Source organism: Hemitrygon akajei, chromosome 17 (genome assembly GCF_048418815.1).
Source record: "Hemitrygon akajei chromosome 17, sHemAka1.3, whole genome shotgun sequence".
Classification (NCBI taxonomy): Eukaryota; Metazoa; Chordata; class Chondrichthyes; order Myliobatiformes; family Dasyatidae; genus Hemitrygon; species Hemitrygon akajei.
This window is the reverse complement of record NC_133140.1, coordinates 3,220,405-3,243,624: the sequence shown is the minus strand read 5'-3', so window position 1 is coordinate 3,243,624 and position 23,220 is coordinate 3,220,405. Positions and strand designations below refer to the sequence as shown.

Genomic DNA, 23,220 nt, shown 5'->3' with positions numbered 1-23,220 from the left:
TCCTTCTTCCCTTTCTTCCATGGACTTCTAATGTCTCCTATCAGACTCCCCGTCCTCCAGTCCTTTCGCCTGTCACCAATCAATCTCTCTGCTCATTATTTCACTCTCTCCCCTTCTTCTGGTAGCCTTTTGTGAGGCTACAGCAAACTCCTTGCATTGGGCAGTTGCTCTGACAAACTGGACAAGTGTATTTGCAATGTCCATCTGCTGATGGGTTGACAGCACAGGCGATTCCAATTGTTCTCACTGCATGTTGTGGGCTGTGAGAGAACAGGCAGAGCAGCAATGCTCGAACAGCACCAACATCTGTCAAAGAAGCTCAGTGAACAGGCAGACAGCTGTTCAGCATGGGTTAAGCTTGGTTCACAAATAAACCCTTCAAGTAACTTTCATGTCTGACACAATAACCATCACTCATGTTCTCAATAAATCTTGTGGAATTTATTCAAAACCTTGAATCAGCCCCTCCTCTAGAATATGTCAGTACTATTTATTAGATATGTATGAATGTGAGCTACCTGGCAGCCCACACGGAATGTGTCTGTCTGTACACCAGCACATCTGGTGAGAACAGGATCTTCAGGCATCCTTCAGAGAGTCCATGGTTGGAGGGTTTTCCTTCCAGTGAGGGGGCCAGGTTGCCTGGATACTCGGGCGCTCCTTCACTCGGTTGTAGTAATCCAGCAGATTGGGATACCTTTTTTGAGAGAGTCTGGAATCAAAGAGCACAGACCAGTTCAACACCAGAACAGTCCCTTCAACAAACGATGTTTGTATGAAACATGATGCTAAATTAAACTAAATCTCTTCTACTTGTACAGGATCCTCTCCCTGCATATTTATAGTACTGTGCAAATGTCGAAGGAACCCTAGCTATTTATATGTGCCCAAGACTTTTGCACAGTATTGAAATAATTTTATGCATTGCACTGTACTGCTGCTGTTGCGAAAAAAACCCAACAAGTTTCATGACATATATGAGCAATGAAAAACCTGATTCTGAAATGGGTCTCTATTGTCGGCTGAGAGTGGGAAGGAGGCAGGGAGAGGAGAATCATAGCTGGGAAAAGGGGAAGGAAGAGGGGAGGGAGTGAAAAGCACCAGAGAGATAACCAATTGTTTGGAATTAAATAACCTTGCCTAGTGTCACAGGGCTGGGTGTGTCTGCACTGTGCCACTCCGCCTGCAGCACTCATTTCCACCACCTGTCCCATACCCCTCCCTCTGTGCTCCATCCTCACCATTCCCAACATCCTTTGCTCCTGCCAGATTTATAAACTTGTTCTCCACTGCACACCTACAGATACAGTACTGTGCAAAAGTCTTAGGCACCATGGCTGTATATACACACATACATACATACATATAAACACACATACATACCTATATGCCTAAGCCTTTTGCACAGAACTGAATAAATGATCTATCTAAAAATCTGTAGGACACCACTATCATGTCTGCTTCCACCATTATCCCTGATAGTCTATTTTCCACACGACTTACACTGTATTAAAAACAATCCCTCAGAAATATCCTTTAAATGTTACTCCTCCTGACCTAAATGCATGTCCTCTAGGATCTAACCTTTCTACCCTGAGAAATAAGATTTTGATTGTCTACCCTATGTACAGCTCTCATAATTTAAAAAAAAAATCTATTAGGTCTCCACTCTCCAGAGAAAACAATCTAAATTTGTCCAACCTCTCTTTATAGGCAGCATGCTGGTAAACCTGTTGTGTGTCTTTTCCAGAGATTTGACATTCTTCCTGTAATGGTGAAGTCTATAACTGCATACAATACTTAAAGTGTGACCTCACCAAACTTTTACAGAGCTGTAACATTATTTTCTTATCCTGAAACTCAATGCCCCAGCCAATGAAGACAAACGTGCCACGTCTTTTTAACCACCTTATCAACTTCTCTGGCTTCTTTCAACGAGCTGTCGACAGACCCAAACATCCTTGTGCACATTAATGTTAAAGATTCTGTCATTAAATGAGATCTTACTTTCAACATTTACATTTCACCTGCCAGTGTACACTCTTCACACTTGCCCAGGTTAAGCATCATGTGCCACTTGCTCACCCATTTCAACCTTCTTCACTGTCCACAACTCCATTAATATTCACATCACCTGCAAACTTACTAACCCACCCATCTCCATTCTCATCTATGATTATATACAAGAAGTCCCAGCACCAATCCATGTGGAACACCAGTACTTACAGACTTTCAGCCTGAATACCTCCCCCCCATTACTCTATGTCCTGTAGGCAAGCCAACTCTGAATCCAAACTACCAGATAATTGTGAATCCCATGCATCTTAATCCTCAGGATCAGCCTACCAGAAATTCAAGTCCAACAGGGAAGTGACTGACAACACTTGTCTCAGAAATCACAGCAAATAGAATTTACTTAACAGCCAAATGTTCCAAGGTGCTCAGTGCCAGTCTGATGGAAGTGAGAGGGTGTAAGGCACAGTGGGTTGAAGCAGTACCTAAAATGATGGCTAGAAGCTCAACACACAGCACTACACAACCTGCCTGGTTCTCAGTCTATAGGAGGATGGATGGTGTGGTGCTGAAGGAAATGAGTTTGTGAGAGGTACTCGCCTGAAGGTGCAAGGATTGTGAAGGATTGAGAGTGCACAGCAGGGAAGGGCAGCCACCTGTGGTGGATTGCAGTGCTAATGTTCACCGTGAACGATAGGACATTGTGCACAAGAGACTGCAGGTGCTCAGATCTGGAGCATCTCAGTGTGTCAGCTAGCATCTGTGCAAGACTGAGACGTGACCTGGACCCCAAACGATGACAATCTTTGTCTGCAGAGATGCTGCATAGACAGCAGTGAGATGCAGCACTCAGTGTAGGCTCTGCACCACTGATAACAGACCATAAGACCTTAAGATATAGGAGCAGAATTAAGTCATTAGGCCCATCAAATCTGCTCTGCCGCTTCATCATGCTTGGTCCATTTTCCTCTCAGCCCCAATTTTCCTGCCTTCACCCCTCATATCCCTTCATGCCCTTACCAATCAAGAATCTATCAACCTCTCACTTAAATATGCATAAAGATTTGGCCTCCACACCTGCTTGTGGTAAAGAATTCCAAGATTCACTACTCATGGGCTAAAGAAAATCCTCCTCATCTCTGTTCTAAAGAACACCTGAGGCTGAGGCTGTTCTTACACTCTCCCACTATAGAAAGCATCCTCTGCACATCCACTCAGTCAAAGCCTTTCACCATTTGATAGGTTTCAATTAGATCACCACTCATTCTTCTGAATTCTACTGAATACAGGCCTCAAGCCATCAAATGGTCTTCATATGACAAGCCATTCAAACCTGGAATCATTTTTGTGAACCTTCTTTGAATCCTCTCCAGTTTCTAAGGTAAGGCACCCAAAACCACACACAATACTCCAAGTGAGGCCTTGCAGTGCTTCATAAAGTGTCAACATTACATCCTTGCTTTTATAACCTTGTCCTCTAGAAATGAATGCTAATATCGCATTTGCCTTCCTCACCACAGACTCAACCTGCAATTTAACCGTTAGGAAGTCCTGCACAAGGACTCCCAAGACCCTTTGCACCACAGGTTTTTTTGTAATTTCTCTCCATTTAGAAAATAGTTGACCCTTTCATTTTTTGTACCAAAGGGCGTGACCATGCACTTCCTGACACTGCACATAATAGACAAACAGAACAAATTTCTCACTGTAGGGAACAACATTTCTGGTTAGAGTTCAAGGATCTGCCACAGAACACAGTCAAACACTCCTTACCACCAGCTGGAGCAGCTGGTTTGGTTTGGGGTGAGTTCTCACTTGCAGATCACCTCGACTGGACACCACTGGTGATAAAACATGTCAGTGTGGAGACTGCCCTTTCCATGGAGCCTAGTTGGGCACACCTCATTAGCACTGGCATGGAAAACTGCCCATAGAAGATCTTGAGATTTAACCTTTTAAAAATAATTCTGTGGCAGTGAACCACTTGGAATCCAATTGCTGATTACAATGCCAACACACTATTTCTTCAACACTTGTCAGCACCGTTGTTCAGTTCTCAACATCACATCCCACTTTGAGATGTGTTACCCTCTTCACAGTGCTTTCATACATTCGAAACACCTTCCGGGCACCTCCCACAAATAGGCTGGCTTTACCTCATCAGCCTGGCACGATCAGTGTGGCATTCAGAGCTGCTGTCTCATAGTTCCAGAGGCCCAGATCTGAACCTGCTGTCCATGCAGAGATTACACATCCTCTCCGTAACCTCCAGGGACTCCTCTGGGTGCTCTGGTTTCCTCCCAATCTCAAAGGATTGATAGGACAGCCAGCATCTGTAAAGTGCCTGTGGTATGTGGGGAAAGAATCTAGGAGGAGATAATGGTGACATTAGGTTTTGGGGATAAGTGGTGGGGAAGAAAAGTACCCACAGCCAGTCAGCACAATGAGCTGAATTGCCTTGTGTCACAAAGAAATATAGAAGTGGGGTTCAAAACAGGATTGACGCACTGGCTGGGCAGGAAATCTCAGCTCAGTGAGGTCACTAGCACCTGAAGGTTTGTCTGATCAACCTCATCACCAGTAGACAGGCCTAGTGACAGTCAGTACTTACCCAAATCGGACGCAGAAGGCCAGATGTGGAAATAACATGATATCAGCCATGGTGAAGTTCTTCCCTGCTATATATGAGCGTGGTCCCATCTGCAGGCAGGAAAGAAGGCAGTCAGCGTACACTCCGATGCATAAGGCAGACACTGTGGTGATACGAGAGGTTATCCTGATCCCTTTCCCTCTCAGGCCCATGGGAAGTGCTTCTGCAGGCACCTGTTCTTTGGATAAACCACTATAAGTAAAACACCGAAGTTCTATCCTCCAAGTCTTGCCTGTGACTGCTACCCAACTGTCAATAGTAGTGGAAGGTTAGAGGCAAGTATTGGGTAGGTCATGGCAGTTGAGATCGGCCCCGTGGTTTGTTCATCCTGCAGCATGTGGTAAATCAGGGATACTTCCAGTGTCCCTGACGACTGTGTGCAGGAAGTGTGTCCAACTGCAGCTTCTGGCAGACCGCATTGAGCATCTGGAGCTGCGATTGGATTCATACTGGAGCATCCGCGATGCTGAGAAAGTCGTGAATAGCACGTTCAGTGAGTTGGCCACACCGCAGGTAAAGGCTACACAGGCAGAAAGGGAAGGGGTGGCCACTAGACAGTGTAGCAGTAGGCAGGTAGTGCAGGAGTCCCCTGAGGTCATCTCCCTCCTAAACAGATATACTGTTTTGGATACTGCTGGGGGAGATGTCTCATCAGGGGAAGGCAGCAGCAGCCGAGTTCATGGCACCATGGGTGGCTCTGCGGCACAGGAGGGAAGGAAAAGGAGTGGGAGAGCTATAACGATAGGGGATTTGATTGTAAGGGGAATATATAGGCGTTTCTGCGGCCGCAAAAGAGACTCCAGGATGGTATGCTGCCTCCCTGGTGCAAGGGTCAAGGATGTCTCTGAGCGGCTGCAGGACATTCTGGAATGGGAGGGTGAACAGCCAGTGGTCGTGCTGCACATAGGTACAATGATACAGGTAAAAACCAGGATGAGGTCCTACAAGGTGAACTTAGGGAGTTAGGAGATAAACTAAAAATAGGACCACAAAGGTAATAATCTCTGGATTATCACCAGTGCCATGTGCTAGTCAGAGTAGAAATAGGAGGATATTTCAGATGAATATGTGACTTGAAAAATGGTGCAAGGGGGAGGAATTCAAATTTCTGGGGCATTGGAACCAGTTCTGGGGGAGGTGGGACCAGTATAAACAGGACGGTCTGCACCTGGGCTGGACTGGAACCAATGTCCTAGGGGGAGCGTTTGCTACTGCTGTTCAGGAGGCTTTAAACTAATGTGGCAGGGGGATGGGAACAAGTGCAGAGAGACAGAGGGGTGTAAAATGAGGGTAGAAGCAAAAAGTAGAAAGGTGAAAAATAAAAGTGGCAGGCAGGCAAATCCAGGGCAAAAAGCAAAAAGAGCCACTTTTCAACATAACTGTATAAGGGCTAAGAGTGTTGTAAAAACAAGCCTGAAGGCTTTGTGTGTCAATGCGAGGAACATTCGTAACAAGGTGGATGAATTGAATGTGCAGATAGTTATTAATGAATATGATATAGTTGGGATCACAGAGACATGGCTCCAGGGTGACCAAGGATGGGAGCTCAACATCCAGAGATATTCAATATTCAGGAGGGATAGACAGGAAAGAAAAGGAGGTGGGGTAGCATTGCTGGTTAGAGAGGAGATCAACGCAATAGAAAGGAAGGACATTAGCCTGGAGGATGTGGAATCGATATGGGTAGAGCTGCATAACACTAAGGGGCAGAAAAAGCTGGTGGGAGTTGTGTACAGGCCACCTAACAGTAGTAGTGAGGTTGGGGATGGCATTAAACAGGAAATTAGAAATGCATGCAAAAAAGGAACAGTAGTTATAATGGGTGACTTCAATCTACATATAGTTTGGGTGAACCAAATTGGTAAGGGTGCTGAGGAAGAGGATTTCTTGGAATGTATGCAAGATGGTTTTCTGAACCAACATGTCGAGGAACCAACTAGAGAGCAGGCCATTCTAGATTGGGTATTGAGCAATGAGGAAGGGTTAGTTAGCAATCTTGTCATGCGAGGCCCCTTGGGTAAGAGTGACCATAATATGGTGGAATTCTTCATTAAGATGGAGAGTGACATAGTTAATTCAGAAACAAAGGTTCTGAACTTAAAGAAGGGTAACTTTGAAGGTATGAGACATGAATTAGCTAAGATAGACTGGCAAATGATACTTAAGGGTTGACGGTGGATATGCAATGGCAAGCATTTAAAGATCGCATGGATGAACTACAACAATTGTTCATCCCAGTTTGGCAAAAGAATAAACCAGGGAAGGTAGTGCACCCGTGGCTGACAATGGAAATTAGGGATAGTATCAAGTCCAAAGAAGAAACATATAAATTAGGAAAAAAAAGCGGCACACCTGAGGACTGGGAGAAATTCAGAGACCAGCAGAGGACAAAGGGCTTAATTAGGAAAAGGAAAAAAGATTATGAGAGAAAGCTGGCAGGGAACATAAAAACTGACTGTAAAAAATTTTATAGATATGTGAAAAGAAAAAGATTGATCAAGACAAATGTAGGTCCCTTACAGTCAGAAACAGGTGAATTGATCATAGGAAACAAAGACATGGCAGACCGACATAAATAATCTTCCGGAAATAGTAAGGGACCGAGGGTCTAGTGAGATGGAGGAACTGAGGGAAATACATGTTAGTAGGGAAGTGGTGTTAGGTAAATAGAAGGGATTAAAGGCAGATAAATCCCCAGGGCCAGATGGTCTGCATTTCAGAGTGCTTAAGGAAGTAGCCCAAGAAATAGTGGATGCATTAGTGATAATTTTTCAAAACTCCTTAGATTCTGGATCAGTTCCTGAGGATTGGAGGGTGGCTAATGTAACCCCACTTTTTAAAAAAGGAGAGAGAAACCGGGGAATTATAGACCGGTTAGTCTGACATCGGTGGTGGGGAAAATGCTGGAGTCGGTTATCAAAGATGTGATAACAGCACATTTGGAAAGAGGTGAAATCATCGGACAAAGTCAACATGGATTTGTGAAAGGAAAATCATGTTTGACGAATCTTATAGAATTTTTTGAAGATGTAACTAGTAGAGTGGATAGGGGAGAGCCAGTGGATGTGGTATATTTAAATTTTCAAAAGGCTTTTGACAAGGTCCCACACAGGAAATTAGTGTGCAAACTTAAAGCACACGGTATTGGGGGTATGGTATTGATGTGGATAGAGAATTGGTTGGCAGACAGGAAGCAAAGAGTGGGAGTAAATGGGACCTTTTCAGAATGGCAGGCAGTGACTAGTGGGGTACCGCAAGGCTCAGTGCTGGGACCCCAGTTGTTTACAATATATATTAATGATTTAGACAAGGGAATTAAATGCAGCATCTCCAAATTTGCGGATGACACGAAGCTGGGTGGTGGTGTTAGCTGTGAGGAGGATGCTAAAAGGATGCAGGGTGACTTGGATAGGTTAGGTGAGTGGGCAAATTCATGGCAGATGCAATTTAATGTGGATAAATGGGAGGTTATCCACTTTGGTTGCAAGAACAGGAAAACAGATTATTATCTGAATGGTGGCCGATTAGGAAAAGGGGAGGTGCAATGAGACCTGGGTGTCATTGTACACCAGTCATTGAAGGTGGGCATGCAGGTACAGCAGGTGGTGAAAAAAGCAAATGGTATGTTGGCATTCATAGCAAAAGGATTTGAGTGCAGGAGCAGGGAGGTTCTGCTGCAGTTGTACAAGGCCTTGGTGAGACAGCACCTAGAGTATTGTGTGCAGTTTTGGTCCCCTAATCTGAGGAAAGTCATTCTTGCCATAGAGGGAGTACAAAGAAGGTTCACCAGATTAATTCCTGGGATGGCAGGACTTTCATATGAAGAAAGACTGGATCGATTAGGCTTATACTCACTGGAATTTAGAAGACTGAGGGGGGGGATCTTATTGAAACGTATAAAATTCTAAAGGGATTGGACTGGCTAGATGCAGGAAGATTGTTTCCGATGTTGGTGAAGTCCAGAACGAGGGGTCACAGTTTAAGGATAAAGGGGAAGCCTTTTAGGACCGAGATGAGGAAAAACTTCTTCACACAGAGTGGTGAATCTGTGGAATTCTCTGCCACAGGAAACAGTTGAGGCCGGTTCATTGGCTATATTTAAGAGGAAGTTAGATATGGCCTTTGTGGCTAAAGGGATCAGGGGGTATGGAGACAAAGCAGGTACAGGGTTTTGAGTTGGATGATCAGCCATGATCACATTGAATGGTGGTGCAAGCTTTAAGGGCCGAATGGCCTACTCCTGCACCTATTTTCTATGTTTCTAAGGTTCAGGCAATCAACATTAAAACTTGCAATCAAACAGGAACCAGCCAGAGTTCCCAGAGAACATCCCTCAACATCAGAACAACTGGAAGATCCAGTCCATGGGAACATTTTCAGAATTTACTTACACAAAGCGAAGAAATAGTGTTAGATCTCTTAAAGAACATTAAGATGGATAAGTCTCCAAAACCCGATGGGATATTGAGAGACAAGAGATGAGATTTTGGGGCCTTGGCCAAGTTCCTTTATCCTCTCTAGCAACAGGCAAGGTCCCAGAGGACTGGTGTGCAGCTAATTTTATTCCTTTGTTCAAGAAGGGAAATAGGGATAATTCCAGAAAGTGCAGACTGGTGAATCTCACCCCAGTGTCAGGGAATCTATTGGAGATGATCCTTAGGGAAAGGATTTATGTGCATTTGATCTAATCAGTGACAGTCAGCACAGCTCTGCACAGGGCACGCTACATCTTAGCGAGTTCAACAAGGTGATGAAAGTGATCACTGAAGTTTGAGCATTGGATGTTGTCTACGTAGGTTTTAGTTAGGCATTTGACAAGATCCTTTATTTTTTGTTGTTCAGGAAGGTTCAGATAGATGGGATCCACAGTGATTTGGCTGTCTCAATTCAGGATTGGCTTGTCCATAAAAGACAAGAGGATAAAGTCAACGGTATTTACTCTGGCTGGAGATCTATGATTAGTGGTGTTCTACGGGGATCCGTACTGACAACTGATGTTTGTGATTATTATGAGTGACTTGGAGGAAAATATCAATTGGTAGGTTAGTAAGCCTGCTAATAACACAAAAGAATGATGACGTTGTGGATAGTGTGGAATAATGCCAAAGGATCAGTCAGCACCTAAAAGTGGCCACACAAGTTGTTAAGAGTAATAGAGCCCTCATTAGATGAGGCACTGAGCTCATGAGCCAGAAAGTTGTGCTCCAGCTTTATAAAATGCTGTTTCAGTCACATTTAACTGCAGTCAGAGCAGACAGCTCTGGTTGCCTTAGTTTGGAAGGATGTGGAGAGGGTGTAGAGGTGCTTTTCCAGGATGCTTCCTGGTTTGGAGCTATGACGAGAATTTCACAAGCTGGGATTTTATTCTCCGGAGCAGCAGAGGCTGAGGACAGATGATTATGGAATTAAATTGAGACAGTGGCGACAGACGCATCTTTTTCCCAGAGTCAAAGTGTCTATGAGCAGAGTGCATGCACTTATTATGAGAGGCAAGGTCAAAGGAGATGTGAAGGGCACTTTCTCCCCCTAGAGAGAGTGTAGTGGGTGCCTCCAATACACTGTCAGGGTAGGTGTTGGAGATGCATACAACTGAGGCATTTCAGAGGCTTAGATGTGAACATGCCCAGGGATACTGACCATATAGGCAGAAGGGATTATATGTCATTAGCGTAACTAGTTTAGTATCAAACATCATGCACTGAAGGGTCTGCTTCTGTGCTGTACTATTCTATGATGCAAATTTCTCTTCTATCCTTACTTTTAAAGCAAACAACCACTCATCGTGAAAGTTCTCTGGTCCTGTTGATGCCCTCATAAATCTCCTCTACGGCATCCATTCGTTCTTTGCAATGTGGTGGCCGGGCCTCAAAGCAGTGGTCAACCAAACTAATGTTTTATGCATCCTTAACATGATATCTCTACACTTGTATTCAGTGTCTTAATCAATGCACTGGCCAACCGAGCATAAGAAGAATTAATTCCATGAGGCTGGGATGGATTTTTGAATGAAAACATTGAACTTCTAACTAGGGAGTAGGCAATCCTAAACTCTTTTTTTTTGTTGTTCCTTTCTGTGCCTTGAGGTACATTGGGCAGCAACTTTGCCATTTCTTTTGCATTTTTGTGTTTTTTTAAAAAACAAGGCCAAGTTGCTAGCTTGGCGCATAACCTAGCATGAATGGAAAGTGTGCAAGGAGCTGGCCGGATTCAAACGCAGGACTACTTGCCTTGAAGTCCGGTGTGGGTGCCACGGCGCCACTGGCCAGCTAATCCTAAGATGGGAAATGAGAAAAGGTAACGGCAACTGTTGAGTTGGGTCCTTTACAGAAGAGTGATCATAATGGTTCGATGCAAAACTAAGGTTCTCAATCTAAACAGAAGAAATTATGAAGTATGAAGCCTATAATGCTTATTATAGAAATAGTGAGCTTTAAAGGTCTGACAGTAGGTGGACAATGGCCAACAATTATGAAACAAATGCAAGAAAAGCAACAGTTAATACAGTTCTTTCTGAGATGAATACTGAAAGAAAAAGATTAACAAAATGCATTAAGGATGATTTTAGATCAAAGGTAGATTGCTAAAGGCTCAATTTTTAAATTCCAATGAATGGCAAAGAAATTGATAACGAGATCAAAAATAAAATGTGTAAATTTGCAGACAGCAGAAAACTGAAGTATCAAAGCTTTTACAAATATCTAAAACAAAAAAAAATAGTGGAGCCCCATGCAACCAGAAATAATAAAAGTTGATAATGTGAAATGGAAGAACAATTCAACAAATACTTTGGTATTATCTTCACTGAAAATGAGAGAACCAACTTCCTAAAATTGCTCAGAAACCAAGAACCAAATGGTGAAGAACAAAACAAATCAGTATCAGCAAGAATACAATGTTTATAGATCTTCAGGGCCTGATGATCTGTAGCCCAGAATTGTCATGGAAATAATGGGCATTTTCCAGAACCTCATGGACTGAAATGTGGTAAATGTAATCCCACCATTTCAAAAGAATGGAGACAGAAAACAGGGAAGCACGGAATATTTAGTTTAACATCAGCAGTGGCAAAAATGCTGAAGATTATTAGAACCAATGAAATTAACTGGATACTTGGGAAACTTCCGCAGCATTAGACCAATTGAACATTGATTACTGGAAGAAAATATTGTTTGTAAAACCTACTGAAGTTTTTTTTTAAAGACAGAATTATGGAACAGACAAGGGGAGACCAGTGGGTGCAGTGTACCTGGATTTGCAAAAAAAGTCCACATAAAATGTTCAAGCATAATATTAAAGAACATGGGATTGTGGGTGAGATGCTGGCACATATCAAAAGCTAGTTGGTGGAAGGAAGCAAAAATGGAATATGGGTAATTGCTGAGTTAAGCTGAGGGGGTGAGATTGCATCCCCAGGAAACAGTCCATGCCACATCATCTTTGTATGCATCCACAAATGAGCTGTAAAAACAAGGTTGTTTATAGACTTTATTGCCATTTCAATTCACAAGAGTGAATTTCACCAGTATCACAACTTTCTGGTAGTGATTTGTGTATTTTATAAGAGGGAATTTCTCTTACTTGAATGCCTATATTGCAGGCTTCTCCCACAAAATGGTCTTTACTGGGTTGGTCTACAGTCACTAGTGGCGTGCCACAGCAGCCAGTGCTTTGGTCTCCAAATTTTATCATTTATATCGAGGTAATGCTTTCAGCTTTACCAAGGACAACAAATTGGGTGGGATTATGAATTGTGAAGAGCATGGAACTCAGATGATGTAGAAAAATGTTGTCAAGTTTGCCAGCAACAAGGATTGGGGAAGTCACTGACTTGTAGGTGAATCAATAAGAGTTCGTAAAGACAAATGATACATTGGCCTTCTTAGCAGATGGTTTAGCATACAAAATGTCTAACTCCAAACATAAGAGACTCTACATATGCTGGAAATCCAGTGTAACTCATAAGATGCTGGAGAAACTCAACAGGTCAGGCAGAATCTATAGAGAGGAATACAGTCAAAATTTCAGGTCGAGATCCTGCATCAGGATTCCTGACCTGCTGAGTTCCTCCAGCATTTTGCAGATGTCTAACTACAGTTATACAGGATCTTGGTGGAAACAAACCTGGAGTTATGTGTGCAGTGCTGTTCTCCTTATCTAACAAAGGATGAATGAAGCACAAGCAATGAAAGGAAGCATCACCTAACCCACTCAGATGATGGAGTTATGCCATTTGTCTTTACTGGTTGAGAGGACTAAGAGGATATTTCACTGAAACATAGAGTTGCAAGAAAAAGGTTTGTGAATGCTATGCAATTACCATATTTTATGAACAATTAATGCAGAAAGCCAGGTAATTGCGAAGGGTTCACAAATTTTTTTGCAACTGTAAATCTCCTAGGATAGACTTGGGATGTGGGGAATGATATTTAGGATTGTGGAGAGTAGAAATTTATTCAACTGGAAGGTGGTTAGCATATTGCTCTTTTCGTGAGGGAAGACAGTGCAGTCTAAGTTGCTGAATATATTCAAAGAGGATGATGTGTAAGTTTTTAAAAGCTGTGAATCGAGAATGGGAACATGCAGAACGTGGTACAGTGTGGAGGATCATCCATTACTGTGTTGAAGGACAGAATAGCCTCCATGGGCCCAATAACCTGGTTCTGCAACTACTTTCTGTTCTAACTGGAATTTAACTATGGCAACATTGCATCATCTGTCATCAGTCTTGAGATATATGGTCGTACCTTCTCCAGATATCCTTCCCAGAGTTTAAACTCTGTGGTCAGCAAAGACTTGTTCCTTGCCAGTGCTGTTTCATGTTGTTCGGACTCTGGAACTCTCCAGTTGTAGAAGAGAAAGTCAGCTGTGGGCAGAAGGACAGTGAGGTTAGAACCATTCCTGTGACCCAGGAACAGTGAAGAGAAGCTCCTCCCACTGCCCCCTTCCCTCAGGCCCTGCTAGCAGACTGCCCCATCACTGCCTCTCACCACCACCACTCCACTGAAGCAGCTGCTTGGGATGGAAGATGACTAACTCCACTCCAGTTCGGTAGATTGAGGTGACTGATATGACGAGTGCTTGGTTAGTCTGAGAAGTGCACTGTCTGCTGCTCTGGCAAGCTCTCCATTAAGTATGAACAGAAGGCTCTCAGTACCACGCAAACCCTCCTCCTCCACTTTGAGTGGCTGTTGCCAGGGATTCGCAGGAGTCAGAAGATACTTAGTTCCCCCAAAGGGATTTCAAGCACTTCATTGAATTTGTTCTGCTGATGACAGATCTACAAATGGGATGGGGGGGGGGGGGGGGGAGGAGGAGAGAGGGGGAAGGGGAGATTGATTGATGGTGTCCACCCACCAGTGGAGGACACAAGTCACCACAGAGAGAACACTGCTATCAGTGCTCTCTCCAACTCAAGAGGCCTGTTGTAAGTTGCCTCAGAAGAACACTGGAGGGCAGGTAGGTTATGCCAGATTTGGGGTCTTGATCTTTGCAGCCATGTCATCAGAAAGGGAGAAATAGAATGCCTTACAGCCGTATAGCTGGGAAATGCGGAAGAGGAAGGCAAAAAAGAAAATATATGGACACTGTGAAAGAACTAACAGATGTAAGTGTGCGAGATATCATTAACACTGCGTGAGATCATTCAGTGTGGAAAGCCATGATTGCCCAAGCGTGTAACGTGCAAGGCACATGAAGGAGATCATCTTTGAACACATCGCCCCCAAAAATGATGTAATTCTATGTGATGATGCAGTGAATACAGTAGTGAATTTCATCATCAATGGCCTTTGTGAAGACGTGACAAAATATAGGAGTACTGAGCTACTGCATATATGTTTCCACTTGTGGGAATCCTGAACAAGGGGTCCCAGTTATAAGATAAGGGGCAGTGAGCAATGAGTTTTGAGATATGTTGAATACTAAAGCATGTTTAAAACTGAGGCACAGAAAATTTTCTCTTACCAGGACGTAGTGAATTTTCTGCTCCAGAGGGAGGTGATATTAGACCTAATTCTGATTCTGGTGGAGGCTGTATCATTATAAATGTTTAAGGTGGAGATAATGGTTTTCTGGCAAAAAAACATTTTTGCCAATGGTGTTTTGGTGCCTGGTTGATGGACATGAGGAAAGGATTAGATGCAATTAGTCCAGCAGCAGTTCATACCAGTCATGAAGCAGGTGATATAGACACCATGCAGCCTCTAACTTTGTTAAAAACATTGGCAGCTGATAAGGGGGCCAGTGATTTAAAACTGGCATAAATAGAAAGCTTTTCTCACATTCAACAGTGGAATAGAATGCACCCTCCACCCACACACAAGAGAATGGTCAGAAACTCACCCATTTTCTGGTGCAGAGTTACCACCTCGAAAATCCTCTGATAAACCAAAGCCTGCTCTGCTGGGCCGTCTGGGATCAGCTGGTTGCCTTGAGTCTTGAATTGACTCTGTAAACAGAGAGGAAATACATCATACAGAAACATCAGGGGCCATAAGACATAGGAGCAGAATTAGGCTGTGAGGCCTATCGAGTCTGCTCCACCATTCAATCATGGCTGATCCTTTTTGCCCCTCCTCAGCCCCACTCCCCAGCCTTCTGCCCATAACCTTTGATGCCGTGGCCAATCAAGAACCTATCAAGCTGTCTTAAAATACACCCAATGACCTGGCCTCCTCAGCTGCGTGTGTAATAAATTCCGCAAGTTCACCACCCTCTGGCTAAAAAAAAATTCTCTGCATCTGTTTTAAATGGATGCTCTCTATCCTGAGGCTGTGCCCTGTTGTCCTGCACTCCCCCACTATGGGAAACATCCTTTCCACATCTCCTCTGTCTAGGCATTTTAACATTCAAAGGTCCCCCTCCCCCCACTACTTTCAAATCTCTTAGTATCTCTCCTTTCAGTTAGACCTGACGAAGGGTCTCGGCCCGAAATATCGACAGTGCTTCTCCTTATAGATGCTGCCTGGCCTGCTGTGTTCCACCAGCATTTTGTGCATGTTGTTTCAATGAGACTCCCCAGTTTCCTTCTAAATTCCAGTGAGTACAGACCCAGAGCCAACAAATGTTCCTTGTATGATAACCCTTTCATTCCCAGAATCATCCTTGGGAACCACCTTTGAACCCTCTCCAATGCCAGCACATCTCTTCTTAGTTGAGGAGCCCAAAACTATTCACAGTACTCAAGGTGAGGCCTCATATCCCTGCTCTTGTATTCTGGACCTCTTGAAATGAATCCTAACATTGCATTTACCTTCCTCACCACCAACCTAAGTTAATCTTTAGGGTGTTCTGCACAAGGACTCCCAAGTCCCTTTGCATCTCAGATTTTTGGGTTTTCTCCTCATTTCACGTCAAACAAAATGCCAAAACTGCCACTCACAGCTGTCCTCACTCTGTGGCTAAATGAGTCATGTTTCTACTCCTCCATGTACACATTATACAAATAGTTAGCCACTGGGTCACTACTAGAGGCAGGGTTACCAGCACCCAGCACAGCTCCTTGCTCATTACTTCAGCTTTTAAAACTGGCTAACTCGTTTACATTTTAACATACAGAAATAAAGCAGGTCTTCTTCTGAGATTCAGCATCATTGCTGGATTTTCTTTGAGCTCAGAGGAAAAAGCTATCCTAGCTAGCACCCTTGAACCAAGTGGGGTATTCAGGCCTGTCACAAGAGTCTCAGGCCAAGTCTTCAGTACCTATTGCCTATGCTGACCAGGATGGCCCGCTTGCTCTCGTTTGGCCCATATCCTTCTTAACCGTTCCTACCCATATACCTATCCAACCGTCTTTTAAACATTCTTGTAGTCATCTCTCCCGCTTCCCTAGGCGGCGTTATCCCTCGCGTCCTTTCTCCTGTCACACAGTAGTGTAACAGCTAGTGCAATGCTATTGCAGCTTGGGGGCGTCCTGCAGTTCACACTTTAAAACCGGCGCCGTCTACAAGTTTTCCCCGAGTGCTCCAATTTCCTCCCACAGTCCAAAAACCTAGCGGGTTGTCCAGCGATTAGGTTCAGGTTTAATCGGGGGTTGCTGGGGTGGTGTAGTTTACTCCGCGCTGTATCGCTAAATAAAGTTAGCTGAGCTTCTGGGGTAAAGGGCAGATTATCTCCCCCACTGTAACAAGAGGCGGGGACATTTATCCAAACTCGCTAGGGCAGGGAGGTTACCAAGTCTATGCTTTCCTGATCCAATTAGGCGCCCTCGCTGCATCCACCACTGAAGCGGTTTTCTCTCGGGTTTTCACAGATTTGGCCTCGGTCAGGATGTTCCATACGTCCTTTAATCGGACGACCCCTCTTTCCGCAATCTGGGTACTTCCGGCTCTGTAGAGGAACGACGAGGGAGAATGGCGGCGTGTAATAACACTCACCTCTAGGTACAGGCACGCCAATGGCGGCGTGTAATAACACTCACCTCTAGGTACAGGCACGCCGCCATCGACTCGTTAACGATGTTGCCTTTGTACACGAAGGTGGGGAGCTAGAACAGAGCGAAAGCAGTTACTCAAGGCCCGGTAATCGGTACAGTACACCCCCACCCCGCCGGCAGCTCTGCACGAAGGGAAACCTTGAACTGTTTAAACTTACTTGTCCCCGGGGATTTAGTGCCAGAAGTTCGGGTGACTTGTGTTCCTGTTTGTCGAAGGACAGCAGTTTATGCGGGACGTCCAGTACTTGCTTCTCCTTCAGCGCGATCATCACACGCCAGCAGGGCGGAGAGCCCGAACCCCAGTACAGTGTGCTCCGTTCCGCCATCGTACTTTCTGCTCAGTCACTCTGAGCCCGTCACCTGACCTCCCGTGTTGCAATCTCGGAAATCACCGTGACGCCCTGTCTCTCCATTCAAAGAGATTATGACTGTTGGCATCCACCCACGTACCCACTTCTGCTTTACAGTATTCACGGACGAAGAGCCTCACGTCCCTCTGAGATTTCATTTTGGTTTATATGTTTGAAGCTGCGACCTCTTATTCTTAAACATCCTTACCCCAGTTCAAGATTCTCTTTCCCCGTCAACGATAATAGGCAGGGAAAGGGAGGAGGTCCTGAAAGCAGACTACGGGGAGTTAGGAAGGAAGTAGAGAAACAGGACCGCACAGGTAGTAATCTCGGGATTACTGCCTGTGCCACGCGACAGTGAGTATAGGTAGCAATGGAGTGAGGTGGAGGATAAATGCGTGGCTGAGGCATTGGAGCAGGGGTCAGGGATTCAAATTTCTGGATCATTGGGACCTCTTTTGGGGCAGGAGTGACCTGTACAAAAAGGACGGGTTGCACTGGAATCCCGGGGGACAAATATCCTGGCGGGGAGAGTTTAAACTACGATTGCTGGGGGTGGGAACCAAACTGAAGAGACCAGAAGAAGAGGCGGTTGGCTCACAAATAGGGAAAGCTTGGAGACAGTGGGAGAGGGAGGACAGGCAGGTGATCGAGAAGGGACGGGCTCAGACCGATGGTTTGAGCTGTGTATTTTAATGCTAGGAGTATTGTGAACAAAGCAGATGAGCTTAGAGAATAGATAGTACTTGGAGCTATGATGTGGCCATTACAGAAACGTGGATGGCTCAGGGGCAGAATTGATTACTTCGAGTGCCAGGCGTTAGATGTTTCAGAAAGGACAGGGAGGAAGGCAAAAGAGGTGAGGGCGTGGCATTGTTGGTCCCAGCCATAGAAAAAGAGAAAGACATGGAGGGATTGTCTACGAAGTCTCTATGGGTGGAAGTTAGGAACAGGAAGGGGTCAATAACTCTACTGAGTGTTTTTTATAGACCACCCAATAGTAACAGGGACATCAAGGAGCAGATATGGAGACAGATTCTGGAAAGGTGTAACAATAACAGGGTTGTTGTGGTGGGAGATTTTAATTTCCCAAATATCAATTGGCATGTCCCTAGAGCGAGGGGTTTAGACAGGGTGGAGTTTGTTAGGTGTGTTTGCAATATGTAGACAAGCCTACCTGAGGAGAGACTGTACTTGATCTGGTATTGGGAAATGAATCTGGTCAGGTGTTAGATCTCTCAGTGGCAGAGCATTTTGGAGATAGTGATCACAATTCTATCTCCTTTACCATAGCATTGGAGAGGGATAGGAACAGACAAGTTAGGACAGTGTTTAATTGAAGTAAGGGGAAATATGAGGCTATCAGGCTGGAACTTGGAAGCATAAAATGAAAACAGATGTTCTCAAGGAAATGTATGGAAGAAATGTGGCAAATGTTCAGGGAATATTTGTATAGAGTTCTACATGGGTACATTCCAATGAGACAGGGAAAGGTTGGTAGGATACAGGAATCGTGGTGTACAAAGGCTGTTGTAAATCTAATCAAGAAGAAACGAAGAGCTTACAAAAGGTTCAAAAAGCTAGGTAATAGAGATCTAGAAGATTATAAGGTTAACAGGAAGAAGCTCAAGAAAGAAATTAGGAGAGCCAGAAGGGGCCATGAGAAGGCCTTGGTGGACAGGATATAGGAAAACCCCAAGGCATTCTACAAGTATGTGAAGAGCAAGAGGATATGACGTGAGATAATAGGACCAATTAAGTGTGACAGTGGAAAAGTGTGTATAGAACCGGAGGAGATAGCAGGGGTACTTAAAGAATACTTTGCTTCAGTATTCACTATGGAAAAGGATCTTAGCGATTGTAGGGATGACTTGCAGTGGACTGAAAAGCTTGAGCATGTAGATATTAAGAAAGTGGATGTGCAGGAGCTTCTGGAAAACATCAAGTTGGATCCGTCTTCGGGACTGGACAGGATGTACTGCAGGCTACTGTGGGAGGTGAGGGAGGAGATTGCTGAGTCTCTAGCATTGATCTTTGCATCATCAATGGGGACGGGAGAGGTTCTGGAGGATTGGAGGGTTGCGGATGTTGTTCCATTATTCAAGAAAGGGAGTAGAGATAGCCAGGAAATTATAGACCAGTGAGTCTTACTTCAGTGGTTGGTAAGTTGATGGAAAAGATCCCGAGAGGCAGGATTTATGAACATTTAGAGAGGGAGGCATAATATGATTAGGAATAGTCAGCATGGCTTTGTGAAAGGTAGGTTATGCCTTACGAGCCTGATTGAATTTTTTGAGGATGTGACTAAACACATTGATGATGGCAGAGCAGTAGGTGTAGTGTATACAGCAAGGCATTTAACAAGGTACCCCATGCAAGGCTTATTGAGAAAGGGATCCAAGGGGAAATTGCTTTGTGGATCCAGAACTGGCTTGCTCACAGAAGGCAAAGAGTGGTTGTAGACGGGTCATATTCTGTATGGAGGTCAGTCACCTGTGGTGTGCCTCAGGGATCTGTTCTGGGACTCCTACTCTTCGCGATTTTTATAAATGACTTGGATGAAGATGTGGAGGGATGCATTAGTAAATTTGCTGATGATACAAATGTTGGAGGTGTTGTGGATAGTGTGATGGGCTCTCAGAGGTTACAGCAGTGTCATGGTCCAGATCAGGTTCCCTTTAAATTTATCGAGGTTGCGTTATGATCCGGACCGTTGACTCCTTGTTCCCCTTTAATTCCCTGTTTACTGTGTCCCTCGAGCTTGGTGATTAAGGCAATCTACTCTCGACCGAACCGGCAGTTTATAAGCCCCTGGCTTCAGCTGTTTGGGGCAAGAGAGTTATGGAGCATCAGTGAAGTCACCATAGCTACTGTGAGCCAAAGTCATCTAGCCGGAGCCAACTAAGTTTCTTGCCGGAGCAAGCCAAGACTCCTCCCGCAGCAGGTGCCAGCGATTCGCTCTCCCTTGCCAGAGTGGGTCTGGGCAAGGTTAACCTGCCAGGGGTGAGTTAAGAGCTCCCACAGCTTGGAACAAACTTGGGTCCAGTGATAGTACCGTCTGTTGTCTTGTCATCCTGTATCCAGTTCAGTAGGCAGGCCGTTTGCCACTACTCGAATAGACTGTCGTTGTGTGGTCTCCGTATCCGTGTCCTGTCTAAAGAGGGGTCCCGGACCTGTACCCTAGAAGGGTCCTGACCCAGTGTTAAAGAGTCCTGGCTCCATGCCTGGTGTCTTAAGGCAGAGTCCCATGAAAAAGACTTTGAGGCAAATAATACATAAATTAAATGCATTAAAAGTAACCAAAAAGTAATTAAAGAAAAAATAATAAATATGGAGGGTATGTTTGATAAAATGACAAAGAAACAAGAAAAAATGGAAAAGAAAATTACAGATTTGGAAATTAAAATGGAAGACATGGATGGAAGAATGAAGGAAATGGAAGTTGATAATAATGCCTGGACATCAGAAAGAAAACAACTTGTGGAAAAAATTGATAAGCTTGAAAATTTTAGTAGACGTAACAATATTAAAATTGTTGGACTTAAAGAAGGTACTGAAGGAGAAGACCCAATAAATTTTTTTCAAAAATGGATCCCTGAAAAATTGGAAATGGGAGAAGAAACTTCAATCAAGATTGAAAGGGTGCACAGAGCCTTAAGGCCAAGATCTCAAGATGATCAAAATCCGCGATCAATTTTGATAAGATGTTTAAGATACCAGGATAAAGAAAAGATTTTGAGGGCGGCTGCCCAAGGTGCCAAAAGAAGAAAGGGTCCATTGGTGATAGCAGAGAAACCAGTTCTTTTTTATCCTGATATAAGTTATAACCTTTTGAAGAGAAAGAAAGAATTTAATTCAGCAAAACAAGTTTTATGGGAAAAAGGTTACAAATTTTTAATGCGTCACCCAACAACACATAATTTTTTTGGAAGAGGGAAAAAGATTTTTTCCCGATTATCGAAATGCGGAGGTATTCGCACAAAAACTTCCATCTATTCGCTAATTAAACGTAGAGATTTATAAACGCAATGGTTAAAGATGAAGACAGAGATAGCGAATGGAACTGATGGACATTTAAGGATGATACAAGGGAGAAAAGTAAAATTTTAGAAATATTAATTGAGAATAATATGTTTTTTCTTATATATATACTTTTTACATTGTGGGGGGGCTGGGGAGCTTTGAATCGGTTACTACGGGATTCATGTGTGTAATCATGGCGATTACCATGACCCGTACAACAGAGGGGGGTAATGTTGTGTTTTTTTTTCTTTCACAACATTAGTAGGGGGGTATTTTGTTTTTTTCCTTATACTCTATTTTTCTTCTATTTTTTTGTCTGGATGATTGGTGGGGATACACATAGCAACATGGAGACTTCTAAAAAGATTTCCCAGGCTACCATGAAAGTTGAAAGATTAGGTATTATTATAGATTGGAGTAACATAATTAAAAACAATGACTAATTTATTGAATTTTTAAAATTTTAATGTTAATGGGCTTAATGGACCAGTAAAAAGAAAAAGAATTTTAACATATATTAAAAAAATGAAAATAGATATAGCTTTAACAGACATAGAACATCAGAAATTAAAAAGAGACTGGGTTGGAAATGTTATTGCAGCTTCATTTAACTCAAAGGCGAGAGGAGTTGCAATTTTGGTTAATAAAAATTTACCAATTAAAATACAAAATGTATTAATTGATTCGGCAGGAAGATATTTAATTATACATTGTCAAATTTTTTCAGAACTATGGACTCTTATGAATATTTATGCACCAAATGAAAATGATGTAAAATTTATACAGGAGGTCTTTTTGAATTTGGCTAACGCACATGATAAAATATTAATAGGTGGAGATTTTAATTTTTGTCTAGATCCAGTTTTAGATAGATCAATAAAGGCTATTACAAAATCAAAAGTAGTAAAATTAACTCTATCATTCATGAAAGACTTAAATTTGATTGATATATGGAGAAGAATCAATCCAAAAGAAAGAGATTATTCATTTTATTCAAATAGACATAAAACATACTCAAGGATAGATTTTTTCCTATTATCAACGAATATTCAAGATAGAGTGAAAAATGTGGAATATAAAGCAAGAATATTGTCTGATCACTCTCCTTTAATAATGACAATGATAACGATAGATAGAGAGGAATCAATTTATAGATGGAGATTTAACTCAATTCTACTAAAACGTCAAGATTTTTGTGATTTTATGAAAAAGCAGATTCAGTTCTTTTTAGATACAAATTTACATTCAATTGATGATAAATTTATATTGTGGGAAGCAATGAAGGCATATTTGAGAGGTCAGATAATAAGTTATACATCTAAAATTAAGAAGGAATATATGATAGAAATAGATCAATTGGAAAAAGAGATTATAAAATTAGAAAAAGAATCTCAAAGAAATATGACAGAAGAAAAACGAAGACAACTTATTAATAAGAAGTTAAAATATAAAACACTCCAGACATATCGAACAGAAAAAGCAATTATGAGAACTAAACAGAGATATTATGAACTAGGTGAAAGATCACATAAGGTCCTTGCATGGCAGTTAAAAACAGATCAGGTTTCTAAAACAATAAATGCAATCCGAACAAAAGTGAACAAAGTTACTTATAAGCCTCTAGAAATTAATGAGGCTTTAAAGAATTTTTATTCTGAGTTGTATAAATCAGAATCAAAAAATGATGATGATAAGATAGAAAGATTTTTAGCACAAATAACTCTTCCAAAATTAGATATGGAAGAACAGAA

The 23,220-nt window shown here is 42.9% G+C and overlaps 1 protein-coding gene across 1 annotated transcript; it reads right to left on the bottom strand.

Moving 5' to 3' along the window:
- Positions 1-419: 419 nt before the first annotated feature.
- Positions 420-17,465, bottom strand: LOC140740443 (glutathione S-transferase A-like). The gene is made up of 6 exons (XM_073069582.1): positions 17,255-17,465; positions 17,082-17,147; positions 15,005-15,110; positions 13,408-13,526; positions 4,625-4,713; positions 420-712 (listed from the first exon to the last, which is right to left on the bottom strand). Exons 1-6 carry the CDS (start codon positions 17,420-17,422, stop codon positions 580-582), a joined length of 681 nt encoding a protein of 226 aa, XP_072925683.1. The 5' UTR covers positions 17,423-17,465; the 3' UTR covers positions 420-579.
- Positions 17,466-23,220: the final 5,755 nt, after the last annotated feature.

Bases quoted from the DNA above. Each gene is read 5' to 3' on its own strand.
- LOC140740443 (XM_073069582.1), bottom strand. From the start codon at position 17,422: ATGGCGGAACGGAGCACACTGTACTGGGGTTCGGGCTCTCCGCCCTGC. The intron at 15,111-17,081 runs GTGAGTGTTATT...CTCTGTTTACAG, and splicing joins CGGCGTGCCTGTACCTAGAG to AGTCAATTCAAGACTCAAGG. The intron at 4,714-13,407 runs GTACGACCATAT...TCCTGCCTGCAG, and splicing joins GGGAAGGATATCTGGAGAAG to ATGGGACCACGCTCATATAT.